The following is a 14,958-nucleotide window of genomic DNA, read 5'->3' on the forward strand; positions in this document are numbered from 1 at the left end:
AGACCAGTGGAAGAGATCAGCCTCTGGGGCTGCTCCATGCTCATCCAGCTCCTGGGCCTGGTGATTACCAGGCAGGCGAGCGCGAACACCTGCAGTTTCACTGCTGGCGATGGGACAGCTGACTTGATTTGGAGCAGAGAGGGGAAATATGCCCAATGATGTTGTTGTAAAGGTAGTAAATTCCATAGAAAATGAATGAGGAAGCTCACAGCCCCTCTAGTCTAAAGTTGTAGTCCCAATAGGGGCAAGCTACAGACAGCTGGACCAGCCAAAAACTTAACAGGGAGATCTTGGAAACATGAGCGCCAATGAAGGGCTACATCAGTTCTCCACCCACCCCAGGCATATTTACTGAAAAAGAATAAAATACTTAAGAAAAAATTTAACAAAAGAAATTTAAGACTAATACACTGAAAACCAGAAAACATTTCTGAGAGAAATTAAAGAATATCTAAATGAATGGAGAGATGCTTCCTATTCATAGATAGGAAGACTCAACATTGCCAGACAGCAGTTCTCCCCAAACTGATCTATAGATTCAATCTAATTCTTATCAAAATCTGGCTGGCTTTTTTGTAGAAATTGACAAGCTGATACTAATGGAAATGCAGGACCTAAAACTGTCAAAGCAATTTAGAAAAAATGAACAAAATTGAACGGCTTACGCTACCTATTTCAAAACTTATTTAAAAGCCAAAGGAATCCAGACAGTGGGATATTAGCATAAAAACAGACATGTGGATCAATGGAACAAAATAGAGAGTCCAGAAATACACACTTATATTTATGGCCAATTGATTTTTGGCAAAATGCTAAGGTAATTTTGTCTTTTCAACAACTGTTTTTTGGACCACTAGATATTCACATGCAAAAAATGAACTGCCTTCTTATCATACACAAAAGTTAACTCAACAGAGATTACAGACCTAAATGTAAGAGCTAAACTATAAAACTTGTAGAAGAAAACATAAAAGAAAATCTGACCTTGGGATAGGCAAAGAATTCTTAAATATGATACCTAAAGAAAAATCCATGAAAGAAAAAAATTGACAAAATAGACTTAATCAAAATAAAAAAACTTTGGCACTTCAAAATACACCATTAAGAAAATGAAAAGACAAAGCATAGACTGGGAGAAAATATTTTCAAATCACATTTCTGATAAATTTCAAATAACATTTATATCCAGAAAATATGAAGAACTCTTACAGCTCAGTACACAAAAGACAAAAAAAAAAACAATAAAAATTGGACAAAATATTGGAATAGATATTTCACCAGAGAAGATATGTGAATGGCTAATAAGCACATGAAAAGATGCTCAATGTCATTAATTATTAGGGAAATGCAAATTAAAACCACAAGATACCACTTCACACCTACTAAAACGTCTATAATCAGAAAGACAGATAATATGTAGTGTTGGTAAGGATACGGAGAAACTGGAATGCTCATAAATTGCTGGTAGGAATGTCAAATGGTACAGCCACTTTGGAAAAGAGTTTGATGGTTTCTTTAAAAAACTAACATAAACTTACCATAACCCATATTCACTCCTAGGGATTTCACTCAAGAGAAAGGAAAACATGCTACAGGAAGACTTGTCTGTGAATGTTTATAGCGTTATTCCTAATGGTCCCAAAATGGAAACAATCAAAATGTCCATCAACTGGTGATTGGATAAACAAAATGTGGTGTATCTACACAATAGAATACAATTCAGCAATAAAGTAGAACAAATTACAGATACATGCTACAACATAGATGAACCTGGAAAATATTAAGTGAAAGAAAATAGCCACAAGAGACTTCATACTCTATGATTCCATATGAAGTTTCCAGAAAAGAGAAATCTCTAAGTACAGAAAGCAGATGATTGCTTGGGGCTGGGGTGAGGGTGGGAGCAGGAACTGAGTGCAAATGAGCATGAGGAAACCTTTTGAAGTCTTGGAAATGTTCCACACCAGATTGTGGTGATGACTGTACAACAATCTAAATTTACAAAAAAAAAAAAATCATTGAACTGTACCCTTCTAATTGGTAGAATCTTATGGTATGTAAACTATACCCCAATAAAACAGATAAAACATGTTGGAGATTCTCTCACCCATGTACGTACAGGGTGTAAAATCATGCAGCCTGTAGCCTGCAATCTGAAGGATGGTGATGCTACCTGAGGCTTGATCCCTAGCATGTCCTGTAGCCAGACAGCGGTTTAGGAAGGTTGCTGATTGCTTGATGCTGATTCAAGGGAGAAATATGAACACCTACAAGGACAGAAAGCTGTGACTCTATCAAATTTACAGTATATGATCTATGACCTGTTTTGGACCTGGTTGTTAATAAAGGCATGTTAATAATGTTTAATATGTAAGCTGGTGTTTGGTTCAAGTTATGCTCTTGTCATCATCTAGTGGTCAGATTATAGGGGAGTAGCCAATCCTCATGAACCTCAAACTTCTTCAGTGGGTACCATTACCCACCAAAAGCCTCTGGGCATTTCATATAACTAAATTGGCTTAGGTTAGTTGACAACAGAAACCAAAGGGATATTTATTTTCTTTACTAGCTGATTTCTTCAAATATTATTTTAGAATTATTTTAACACTAAATTTGAAATTATTTCATCTACAAAAAACTGCATTAAGCACAAATTTTTGGGAAATTTTTGACCACCTAGAATGAGGCACATCTTAATTTAGTTAATTATAATAATTAAAACTCAACCAACAAAGTTGGAAACCACTAAAGACACAGGAGATGTGGGCCGGCCCCGTGGCTTAGCCGTTAAGTGCGCGCGCTCCACTGCTGGCAGCCCGGGTTCGGATCCCGGGCGCGCACCGACGCACCGCTTCTCTGGCCATGCTGAGGCTGTGTCCCACATACAGCAACTAGAAGGCTGTGCAACTATGACATACAACTATCTACTGGGGCTTTGGGGGAAATTAAAAAAAAAAAAAAAGACACAGGAGATGTTATGCTCATATTTCTAAAGAGAATAGGCCATTCTTTCATTCAGTAACAAGTGATTTTTATCAAACAAAAATCCATCTGCGACATAAATTCTGTATGCCTTTGTTCTATTCCTGAGAAGACAAGGATGGCTTAGCCCAGAATGCCCGGAGGAGAGCAGCTATTCCCCACTTAAACAAAGTCTCCAAAGGCAGGTAAAGTTCTTTAAAATAAAGAAAGAAAACAAAACTCTACTTTATATGAAAATATAACTAACTACAAGAGCTAGTCAACAAATGCCCACACATCTGAAGTCCCCCACAATACAATATTCTGATGTCACAGTCTTCAAACTGAGAGGATACCCCATGCAGTAGAAGCGCAGTGTTTAATCAGAGTTCTCCTGCTCACGGTGTACTGCTCTGCAGCAACAGTGGAGTTACACTGGTGTTCGAGGCGTTCAGAAACAGAAATCTCTTCCGAGTCTGAACTCACAAGCACCCTTAGTAGGATTCTTTGAGCACTTCTTATGTTTGCTTGACTATAAGCACTGGTTGCCAGGACCACTGGCCACCGGTGTGTGAAACATTCTAGAAATTCAACAAATACTTGTTGAATATGTGAGCTAATGAATTGCTTGCTTGAGATGCCTAGAAGTCAGTGGCTCCAAATCTAGAAATGAGGTTTAGTTAAACGTGATCTGTGATCTAGGTTTTAGCTTATATTGAATATTCATCATCAGTAAATATTATTTCAATTACAAAAACATAGTCCATTATTTTCTTTGTACTGAGTTGAAGAAAAAAAAACCAGATTAATAACCTCTTCAAGCTATCAAGTCCCTCCTGGTTACCAGATTCTATGGCTCTTCTCTCTATATATTCGGATCCCAACTGCAAGCACAAAAAGTGCCTGAGTGCCTGACTTCCTGTTTCTAAGGCCAGGCTGTTCCTGATCACGTGCTCTGGTTAGAATGTGGGCTAGAACTTGGTCCCTGAAACATCTGTCTACCCTCTGCCTCAGTTTGACTACCTGGCTTCTTCCTTCTTTCCCATCTTTGAATCCTGTCTGGGTGACCTGCTAAGGTCCAGCCTTCCTGAGCTGGCACCCTGTCCTTTCCCTGCCCACCGCTTTCCAGGAGATTATCCTTCTGCTTGGTGACTTCCCTAACCCCAGTGCCTGTTGTCTGGTTCTCTAAATAATGGCCCCTGCGTTCCCTTCTAGGCCCTGTCACTTGTTTGCACTGGGGCTTCCCTTCATTCATCCAACTAATATTTACAGAATCAACACAAAATGCCAGGCACTGTGCTAGGTATTAGAAATAAGAACAAAAATCTCTGCCCTCAAGGAGAGACAAACAGTTACAAAATGATGCTCTGGTCAGATGTATAGACAAACTGCTACGGCAGTAAGCAGGAGGAAAGCCTAAATGACTGGGTGGACCAGAATAAGTTAGGGTGCCACAGGTGAAATAAAGGGCTTTCCATGTACTAGAACGGGGGGGTGTTCAAGCTCACAGATGTGAGCCCCCATGTCACATTATGGGAACCAGAGATACTTCAGAATGGCCAAAATAGAGTTAGTGGTGGGAGAAGAAGCTGTGGAGAGGTCTGAGCAGGGCCAGACCACAGACGGCCTTGTAAGTCCTGCTTAGTAGAGAGTGAGGAGCCATCAGACAATTCAACAGGGATGGGGTGACATGATCAACTTCACAGTCCACTAACTCACAGGGAATCTCCAGTGCCGACAGCTTTCTGGGCTCCTAGGAAACTGTTTTATTGGCCACATTAGACTTCGTCCCAGCACCTGCAGCTGGGCTGGCCCTTCCAGCAGCACCTGCCTCACACCAGTAGACGGGCCCAGTTCCAGATTCTGGCTCTGTCAGTCTGAGGTTAGTCAGTACAATGTCTCTCCAAGTACCTTTAGCTGGGAGCTGGTCTGCAAGGTCAACACAGGTGGTGTGTGTGTGTGTGGAGGAGGCGAGGCATGTGGTGTATGTGTGGTGTTTGTGTGTGTGTATGAGAAGTGTGGTGGGGGGAGGGTGTAAGTGGTATGTGGTGTGTATGCATGGTGGTATGTGGAGGGGATATGTGTATTTGGGAGGGGGGGTGTCACTAGGGATGTAGAAGGAAGAATGGCTTACTTTGTTGGGTGGAGCTAGAAAGGAAATAATAAGCCAAACATTGAAAAAAAACTTCTGAAGGAGGCCAGGACAGGCAAGTGCACAACAGATCATCAAGTAAAGAGAAGACTGGAGAGGGCCGGCCCCGTGGCTTAGCGGTTAAGCGCGCGCGCTCCGCTACTGGCTGCCCGGGTTCGGATCCCAGGGCACGCACCGACGCACTGCTTGTCCGGCCATGCTGAGGCCGCGTCCCACATACAGCAACTAGAAGGATGTGCAACTATGACATACAACCATGTACTGGGGCTTTGGGGGAAAAAAAAGGAGGAGGATTGGCAATAGATGTTAGCTCAGAGCCGGTTTTCCTCAGCAAAATAGAGGAGGATTAGCATGGATGTTAGCTCAGGGCGGATCTTCCTCACAAAAAAAAAAAAAAAAGAGAAGACTGGAGAAGGACGGGAGCAGTAGGTGAACAGCAACAGCTGGACCTTGGAGTGAGCAGACCTGAGAAGGTGCACGCTGGATCAGGAGAGAAGGAGTGGCCCAGATAATCCCAAAGAAAAGGTACCTGTGGCTTGTCCATTTAAAGGGGTTGGGAAGGAGGGACACAGAACCAAAGAATGCCTGCATATGGAACGTATTTAATCAATTTCGGATGAGTCAATTTAAGAATGAAAGAATAATTTAATCCATCAACCACTCAACTCTGCAAGGCTAGATCTTATCCCAAAACTTGAGGGACTCTAAATGTCAAATTTGATCAGGAATACTTTTACAAGAAAGAAGCCCCTTGGTAAGTGACCAAGTTAGCAAAGCATGACTGAAACTGTGCTCATCTTCACAGGAGCACAATAATTAACAAACATCAACTGAGCACTTACCAGTGACAAACACTCGACAAGGGGCTCCTGGGAGACAAAAAAGGAGATGACTTTCCCTGAGCGACTTCACTGACCCAGGCTCTGAGTACCAGGATGTCTCACAACTCTGAGGTGTGTATTATCATCCCCACTTCTCAGAGCCATCAGAATAGCATGAAATAGACAGGAAGTGAACTAGGAGGAGTGGGGCTGTTGGGGTCTGTATGTACAGAGCACAGACTGTGGGCTGTGGCAGGCCTGATGGGCTCAAGGCCCCGATGTGCACCCCATGGACGAGTCGGGGTTATTACCAGGTACTGCATCCTTTTCCATGCTTACATCGCTGTGTAATTCCACTCACTGTCACGGCAAAGTTTATTATGTTCACCTAGTGACTCTCAACCCTGGCTGCAGAGTGGAATCAACCTGGGGAGTAATTTTAGAATGCAAAGGACAAGGCCCCACCCCAGACCACATAAATAATAATCCCTAGGGGTGGGACCCAGGCATTGATATTGTTAAAATCTGATGCGCAGCCCAGAGAGAGAACTTCTGTATTAACAGTGCCTGCCCTCCTAAAGCGCATGGAAGAGCTAGCCAAGCTCTTCCGAGCGCCCCATGGAAGGAAGGAAGCCTAAGGAAATACCTTCAGCCAACAAGGTGTTCGGTGTAGAAGCTGATCCCGCAACTCCAGCAAATGCTGGGCGCTTCCCTGCTCCACAGCTTGGTCTACTCATTTCCACGTGAACTCACAGGACAATAAGCAAGCAAAGTATAGCTGGTGACTCCACCATTGTGACTTTAATCTCCAACTCCTTCCTTGACCTTTATTTCCTATGTAGAACACTTTTTTCTATATACAGATAAGTACTTTTTGGACTTCCTCAAAATCAAGTCCATCAAGAATGTCAGGAAGTGCCCTGGAATCATAGCAAGGAAGGTGGCTGAGAATGGGGTCCTCAAAACACACTAGCCTTTGTACATCCCTGACTCAGGGTCCCAATATATGTTCGGTGCATGAATGAATGAGTGAATAAATGAATGAGCAAAAAAATTTTAAAAACTAGATAGAAATGACAACAATCCCACAAGAAAATATTATTCCCTACCCCAAGAAGGTATTAATTGTTTAAAATGCCAACTCCCTTAAAGAAATGCAGGGTGAGCTTCCAAAGGCATTTTACATGTCAGTGAATATCGTACTCTCCCCACCCGAACTTCTGGAATGAACAAGAGTATGCCGATGAAGCCGGGGGTGGAGCTGTAAAGAGTTAGGAAAACTATATTTTGTACAAAGATAGCAATGCCACAATTAGAGATTCACAATAAAGGAGACGAAAGGATGGCCAGTGGGAATTTTGAGGGGTGAGGATACAGTGCTAGCCCACCACCCGATAGAGGAACAGGGACAGAAAGTGAGCCAAGTGGCAGGGATAGTTCCGGAAACAACTATTTAAACTAGAAACCCAAACCAATAGGAAAGGTCCTTGTGCCTCCGGAGACCAAAATGGGAATAAGGTTTTTTGAAACACAGATTCTGGGTCCTACCCAGACCTGCTGAACGTTAATCCCCTTGGGTGGTATGAAATCCAGGGGGCTGGAGGACCTCATGCCCAGAGAGGGGCCAGGACTCAGGGCTGGGTTTGCAATCTGGGCACTGGGTAAGACTTTTGTGGTTGTTAAGGCAACTCTGGCCCCTCTGGAGCACTCGTGGGCGAAAACTGCCCTCCCACTGCCAAGGGTACAGGTCTTAGCACTAGAACTCGTCTCCTCAAGTTACCTGTGTATTGAAAGAAATGCTGGGAGCTAAGGTTTTGATCTTTGAAAGAAAAATGTCCCTTCTTTTTGACCTTGGCTGACGGCATTCTGGGAAAGCCCTCCAGAAGAGGACCAGATGGCAACTCTGGCTGGATGGGAATCCCGACATCACAAAATACGATGCAAATTCAGAAACGGGGCAGTTGACAAAAGCCATAACACAAGGCTGTCCTGGGGAGGTAAATTGCAGGCTGTGCATGGGTGGCCGGGGTGGGGATGGGGGTACAATTCAGGTGAGGGAGTAATATGAACAAAATCATGCAGCTGGAAGTCAATACACTACTAGCAGTCAGAGAGGAAGGAAGCGTTCAGGATAGAGAAAGGTGTGGATAAGGGCGAGTCAGCTGTGGACTGAATTTGGAGGGATTAGGGAGGGCCATGGCCCGTGGGCAGGAGTTGGGACTGGATGAAGCAGAGGACACAGTATGAAGGCAGCCCGTTAGCATCATCAGCCTCACTGCAGTGTGAGACTGGACTAAGAGGAAGGATGATTAACAGTGGCTGGTTATAGTGATTTAGATAGCTGGTGATCATGAGCAGCGGTAACTGGGAAAAACAAAAACATCAGGGCATTTTTTTTTTTAAATAATTTTATTTATTTATTTTCCCCCCAAAGCCCCAGCAGATAGTTGTATGTCATAGTTGCACATCCTTCTAGTTGCTGTATGTGGGACGGGGCCTCAGCATGGCCGGAGAAGCAGTACGACGGTGCACGCCCGGGATCCGAACCCAGGCCGCCAGCAGCGGAGTGCACGCACTTAAACGCTAAGCCATGGGGCCAGCATCAGGGCATTTTTTAAAGGAAGAAACAGAAATTCAGAGGGAGAATTTGGATAAAGGATGCAAAAAAAGAAAAGGACAACGAAGCCAAGGTAACCGGAAGATTGTCATGAATTGGGAAAAACATGGAGGCAAGTAATTGGAGCAGGAAAGAATTCCTGCGCTGGGCCTGAGATCACAAGATAATCACTTTTTGTTAGTAAAATTCTATCGTTACAAAGAGGTTGGAAGACATTTAAATGTGTGGTGTATGATAATCAGCATTGTGGTGTGAGGTTTTTCCTTTCTAAATGTTCTCTTTTAACTAAAAATGATCTGCTAAACTTAAGCATCTCCTTTATGGTTGTAGAAAATTTCCTGAGGTTCTGGCAGGAAATTATGGAGCAATGGAACAAAATGCAGGAAATACTTTAGGGAAAAGATGGCACTTTCCATAAATACTCATTGATCTAAATTTGACATGCCCACTAGCAATACAGGAGGTTCTCTGGCACAAGAATTCGAGTCACACTGCCTGCTAGGCCACCAGATCAGACTTCAAAGATAACTTCAGGAATGAAGAGATTCAAACTTCAAATGGTAGATTCAGAAGAGAAAAAAAATGCGCACGCATGCTGAAATCAGGATCTTACGCATTTCTACACCACGGTTTCTGGATTAACACTGAGATAAATGCTTACCTAGGCAAGAATGTTATCTACCAAGCTGATGCGGATTCTCACTGCCTCCATTGTCTGTCTCCTGCCCCCAAGCAAGACACAAAACCACCAGAAGCAAGTTAACCCAAAGAAAGCTCTGCTGATCCAGGCTTGAGAAAACAAAGACTCCAAGTGGAAGGACTCTGTGCTGTTAAATGGTTACTCTGGGCACTGACTGTCACCCTCAGTAGAAAGGACATGAAAATGCAATGAACCCAGCTATAGTGTGGTGTTTCTTGCTGAAATAGCTCCCTGGCAGGCATGTTCCAACAGACGCCAAGTTCATGACCTTAACTAGATTACTTCTATAAAGGAGTTTTTTCTCCTCATTAATTTTGAAATGCATTTATTTACTCAACTGTCCATGGATACATATTAGTATTTTAGAAATAAAACAAGTAAAAGAATTATTTGCAAACGTGTAAATAAGCCACATACATCTTTCTTAGAGACTATAGTTTCTCTTGTTCATCCAAATATTTCTGAGGGATGTAACTAAAAACTTCACCTAGGGTCTAGGGTCAAGAGTTCTCTCTGGTTGTCTCCAGTTAACTTTTGTATTCAAGGTGCAGGCTTAACTTTATTCATCAGGAATTATTTTTAAAAATTAAATTTTTCTGTGTCTGCCATAGGTGTCCCAGTAATAAATCATACTTATTGGTAAAATAAACAACACACTATCCTAAATTTCTAATTGAATTATTCTCAAACTTGGCTTCTCTACATCATAAATCTCCTAAAATATATTGTTAAAAATTGTTTACTGCTTAAGGAATTGCTTATTAATGCTACGGTAAACAAGGGCACTTATGAAATCAACTGATGATCTAGTTTTTAAATTTCAAATGATCGAGGAAAAGACCATCTTGGAAGGTGAAAAGTTTACAAGCCCAAGCATACACATTCATTAAGTGAGGTATTCATATCCTGCGACAGGTACACTGAAGAAGTAGCATGGAGGGAGGCAGTGGAGAGAGGAATGTTGTTCCATGTTTTGTCAGGAAATAACTGGTACCTCCCTTATACTCTTAGGGAAGGAGGTTTCATGAAGTAGCTTGCCTCTGAGGTACAAGAAGAAACATCTATGGAAGGATATTCCGGAAACCAAAAGAAGTAGTTGCCTCAGAAGAAGGTGACAAAGTCAAGATTTAACCTTTTTCTCTACACCCCTTAGCACCGCTTGAATTTTGTACCATGCGCATGGATGAGCTATTCAAAAGTATTTTTTAAAAGTTACTTGATTCATAAGTAAAGACATTAATTTCAATTTGGCTCAACCAAGATAGGTGGCTATTAACTGCTGGGAACATTGCAAAGCAATGAAGCGCAGGTGTGACTAAGACAGCGCCTGCCCTCGAGAAGCCCAAGCCAGCGGGCGCGCGGGAGGAGCGAGCGGGCGCGCCGGAGGAGGCCGGGGAAGTCGCCCGACAGCCACGTCCGCGTCCAGGGCGCCGGGAAGGTTTTCCAGGCTGGTGGCGCCACACGGAGACTGCTCTGGCACTTCAGAGCCTGTGCGCCAGGAAACACTGGTCAGCTACAGAGAGGCGCAGGTGTGGCCAAGAGAACGACCCTGGGCTCTGGGACAACAGGCCAGCGGGGGGCCCAGCCTCCCGGGTTTACCCCCAGTGTGATCCACGCCACGTCATTGTGTGTGTTATGAAGCGAGGAGTTTGGGAGGCGGCAGTACAACACAGGCTGCTGTTTCTAGAAAAATCACAGTGGTGGCAGTGCTGAGAGAGGAAGAGGAGGAGGGAAACCAGTGAGAGAAGGGAAACAATATTTCATGGGAAAAACCAACAATTCCTGAGCTCAGTCAGCAGTGGGGACAAAACATGGGAGACGGATTGCATAGATTTTCAGGAGACAAAATAAAACAAGTCTAATGCAAACGAACGTGAGCAATGAAAGAGGGAGCAATGAAAGAGGGAGGGGTGTCCAGGACAGGAGCACTCAGGACAGGCCTACCAGTGACAGCCACCACGGTGGACTGCCCGCCTATGACACTGTGACATGCCGGTCACCATATCGATGTTTCTCATGTGTTATTTAATAACATTGATCCTATCTATTTTATAGACAGGATGACCGACATGCAGAGATGTTAAGAAACTTCACCAATGTCCCAGCTCATCAAAGTGACAGGTCTGGCACTTGAGCCCAAGACTATTTGATTCAAAATCCAAACTCCAAATTTCTACACGATTATGCATCCTAGAGACTCTAGCTTGGAAGAGAGCCTCCCCAACAGTTCTATGTAAAACTAATACAGATGCTTGTAGAGAAGGCTTATTGAGAGCTAACCCTGTACTAGGTGCTGTTCTAAGCACTTTTCTTACATTGTTTCATTGCATCATTAACAGCCTCTCCCAGGAGGGACCATTATTATTCCCATTTTACAGATAGTGAAACTAAAGCACAGAGAAGTTAAGTAACTTGCCCAGTTCCTCACAGCTAGTAAGGCCAGAGAGTAAAACACCTAAAGCTTAAAGATATATGTTGTCATTTCCCCATAAAACCTTACTGTAGAGGATAATGAATATCCATGGAACTTCATAAATGAATTATTATAAAATGGTAGGGTGTCTTAACGATGATTACCTTCAAATAAGTAGTCATGTAAACATTTTATGATACTGGCTTATAAAGCAGTGCCATTGTAAGAGTGGCACAAGACACTACAGAACAGTTAATATGTTTATTTCATAGCCTTGTTGTATTTGAATTCTCGATCATACTAGATTAACTACAGATGTATACTTCATATTTCATGTCTGGAAAAGAGGAAGGGAAAAAAGGAATGGACGCAAGTCCCAGGTATGTAAGAGGTGGGCAGTGATGTTTTTATTACACATATCCTTGTTTCTAACAACTAAAGTCAATATTTTTTATTGGTCTTTACTTGGGGAATAACAGCTACAGAAAAGAAAAATGCACCTTTGAAATCCATTTAGGCACACACACTTGACTGTGCAGTCCATACATGCTAAATTTGCATACTATGTCATTTACAAGAATGAAGTAAATTTTCTTCTATTCATAGATTTTTTTTTCTATACTTGGGAGGGTCTATTTTTACTTAGAAAAAAAAAAAAAGAATGGTTTAAAACAGAAGAGTTGATGAGCCAACCTGTAAATCGACTATAGTTCTAAGTAATCACCAGCTGTGGACTGAACACATTACTTTTAGAAACACACTGCCTCCTATAATATACTTAGGAAGAGCTCACTTTAAACAGGTTACATCTCAAAGGAAATCGAGCCATTGGGTCATTTACGGTGAGTTGTAAGGTAATACAGAGAGACTGCAGAAATGATAGAGAACTCCTAATAATCGGAATGCTATTAGATAATGATCGTTTTGAAAAATATAAACACCAGATAGCTAACTAAGTGATGATGCAGGTCGGGATTACGTTATTATTTTATTATGACCAAATTATACCATTTCACTAATCACTCATGTTGTATACCTGGGGCACAAAATATTTTTTTAAAAATCACAACTTCCTCAAAGATGCTTGTTAGACAAGGCGCCGCTTGGTGGGGTGGGGGCAGCGTGCACGATTCAAAGGCTTCCGCTGTGCCTGGTTTTCCATAGCGTCTTTAAGCAGGAAAGCCCCATGCGGTCCCGCTTTTTCCAAACACCATTCATAAGCGCCCAGGCCAAGTGCTGGGCCCTGAGGGGCACGGAAAACACTCAGGACATCTCCACAGTCTAGGGCTTTCAATTTCTTAGAACGATAAAGCTGAGTGAAGCTGCTCTCTCTCCACCGTGTGGGAAACCAGGACCTCTTCACTTTCAGCAACCTGAGCGAGATGAGCTGGGCTTGCAGAGAGCCAAGGCCCCCTCTCCCAGGCGGGCTCCTTTCTTTCACGGATAACTATGTAAATCCGCTCTCCGCCGGCCCTAGCCCTCGCGCACAGCTAACGCCGAGCTATTCAGAGCTGGGCTGCCAGCTCCGGGCCAGTGCTTTCATGGTGAATGCTTGAATGAATGAGACGGTCTCGTCTCTGCAGAGGTCACAACCCAGCATAAGGCCGAAACACACATTTTTCCCACGAGGGTATCTCGCATTCTGCCTACCTACTTTTGACCTGTATTTTTTTTTAATGAAATGTGTATTTGAGGGAATAAGTCCACTGTCACGTGTTGCACACGTTAAGACGTTTTCAACATATATTTGTGATCGCCCCGCCAACAAGGATCGACGCTGGCAAGACCGAACCCTACGGGTATATTCGGCAATGGAGTTGTCCGCAGAAAGGCAAGAAGGTTTCCCTTTCTCTCTCAGCATTGACATAAGCTTTGAAAATTCGGAGTTGTTTCTGTTCTTCTCAAACCTGGCACGAGAGCCACTGGACCCGTGCAGCGAGAGAGCCTGCAAAGTCCTCCGTTCTCCGCCGGCTCCTTCACCCTGTCAACGGTCCAAACCTGCGCGGGGAATGAGCACGTTTGGCCACTCCGGGGACTGCACAAAGAGCGCGGTTTGGGAAGGCTCATCTGAGCCCCGGACGCCGCGCAGGTGGGTCCCCCTGCCCGGGACAGCTGGCGAGGAGCGCGCTTCCCACTGCGGTCCCTGCGCACTAGTCCACCCGGGCCGCCAGTGGCCCGAGGAGCCTGCCCTTTCCGGGCTGCGGACGACCGGACTTTCCACCTCAGGGCCATGAGGGCAACTCAGGAGAACGCATTTCCCATCCATTCCCCGCGCCCGACCAGCAGCCCGGGGACTGAAAGCCGGAGACGCGGCGGGGTCCGCGCACCCCCCACCCCCGCCACCCCGCACTGCTCTCTTCAACGGCGCTCTTGGACCGCAAAAGCCGGAGTGGGACCCCCAGGGCCCGAGGGGTTTAAAGCCGAAGGCTCGGAGGAGGGGGCTGCGTCCGTCATGGATGGCGTCCCCAGCCCTCTCCGGCCCCGCCCGGGAGACGCTTTCCAGGGGCCGCGCGGGAGACCCACGTGTCCGATCTCCGGGTCGGAGGTGAACTAGGATGCGCGCACCGACCTAAGAAGCGGCAAAGCGGCCGGCTTTGTCCCGCAGCCGCCCTGCCCGCCGGGATCAGGGACCGGGGACCGGGGCTCACCTCTCTGCTGGCACTGCGCGGCGACCCAGAGCAGCGAGGCCAGGAGCGCGACCCCCGCGCCGCCGCCACGCATCTCGCCGCCGCCGCTCCGGTGGCTCCGGGAAGAAAGCCGCGGCCACGCGCGGGACACTCCGCAGAGCGCGCGTCTGCCGCTTCCCCGCCGGGCACTCGCCTCCCGCCCGCCCGCCGACCTCCGCAGCCCCGGCCCCTCCCCTCCCCGGCCCGGGCCCGGGAGACCCCTCCCCCAGCGAGGCCCCCGTGCTCGGCCCGTTGGGACCCGCGGGCACCGGCCGCTCCCGGACCGCGCTCGAGCTATCCGCCGACCCCCAACTCAGGGGTGGGGTCGGGGGTGGACCTGCTGCAGCCGCCCGCGTCTCAGTTGGGGGGTGGGCGGAGAAAGTGGGCTGGGAAGGAGGAGAAAATCTGCTCAAGTTGGCCGGGGCGGGTGGATTCCGAGCAAGTATTTGCCCTGTTGACCCTTCCCGCCCCACTGCGGCTCTGCAGGCCCAGAGCCGGGACCACGGCCGAGGCCGAGCTTGGCCCCTCGTCCTAGCACGAGCCTTCTTGTCCCCCACCCAGGGGGTGGCCGGGGCCCTGGCCGCCAGCCCCCCCTCCCAAGACGCGACTCGGGGTTTAGGTGACCAGC

General features: G+C 45.7%; 1 protein-coding gene across 2 annotated transcripts in view; it reads right to left on the bottom strand.

The window, feature by feature from the left end:
• LAMA1 (laminin subunit alpha 1) overlaps nt 1-14,479 on the bottom strand; it is a 158,897-nt gene extending 144,418 nt beyond the window's left edge. For both annotated transcript variants that reach the window (XM_058556676.1, XM_058556675.1), the window contains exon 1: nt 14,313-14,479. In XM_058556676.1, coding sequence (XP_058412659.1) covers nt 14,313-14,385 — 73 coding nt within the window. In that variant the 5' untranslated portion in view covers nt 14,386-14,479. The remainder of the gene's footprint in view (nt 1-14,312) is intronic.
• Nucleotides 14,480-14,958: the final 479 nt, after the last annotated feature.

This window comes from Diceros bicornis, chromosome 16 (assembly GCF_020826845.1).
Source record: "Diceros bicornis minor isolate mBicDic1 chromosome 16, mDicBic1.mat.cur, whole genome shotgun sequence".
NCBI lineage: Eukaryota > Metazoa > Chordata > Mammalia > Perissodactyla > Rhinocerotidae > Diceros > Diceros bicornis.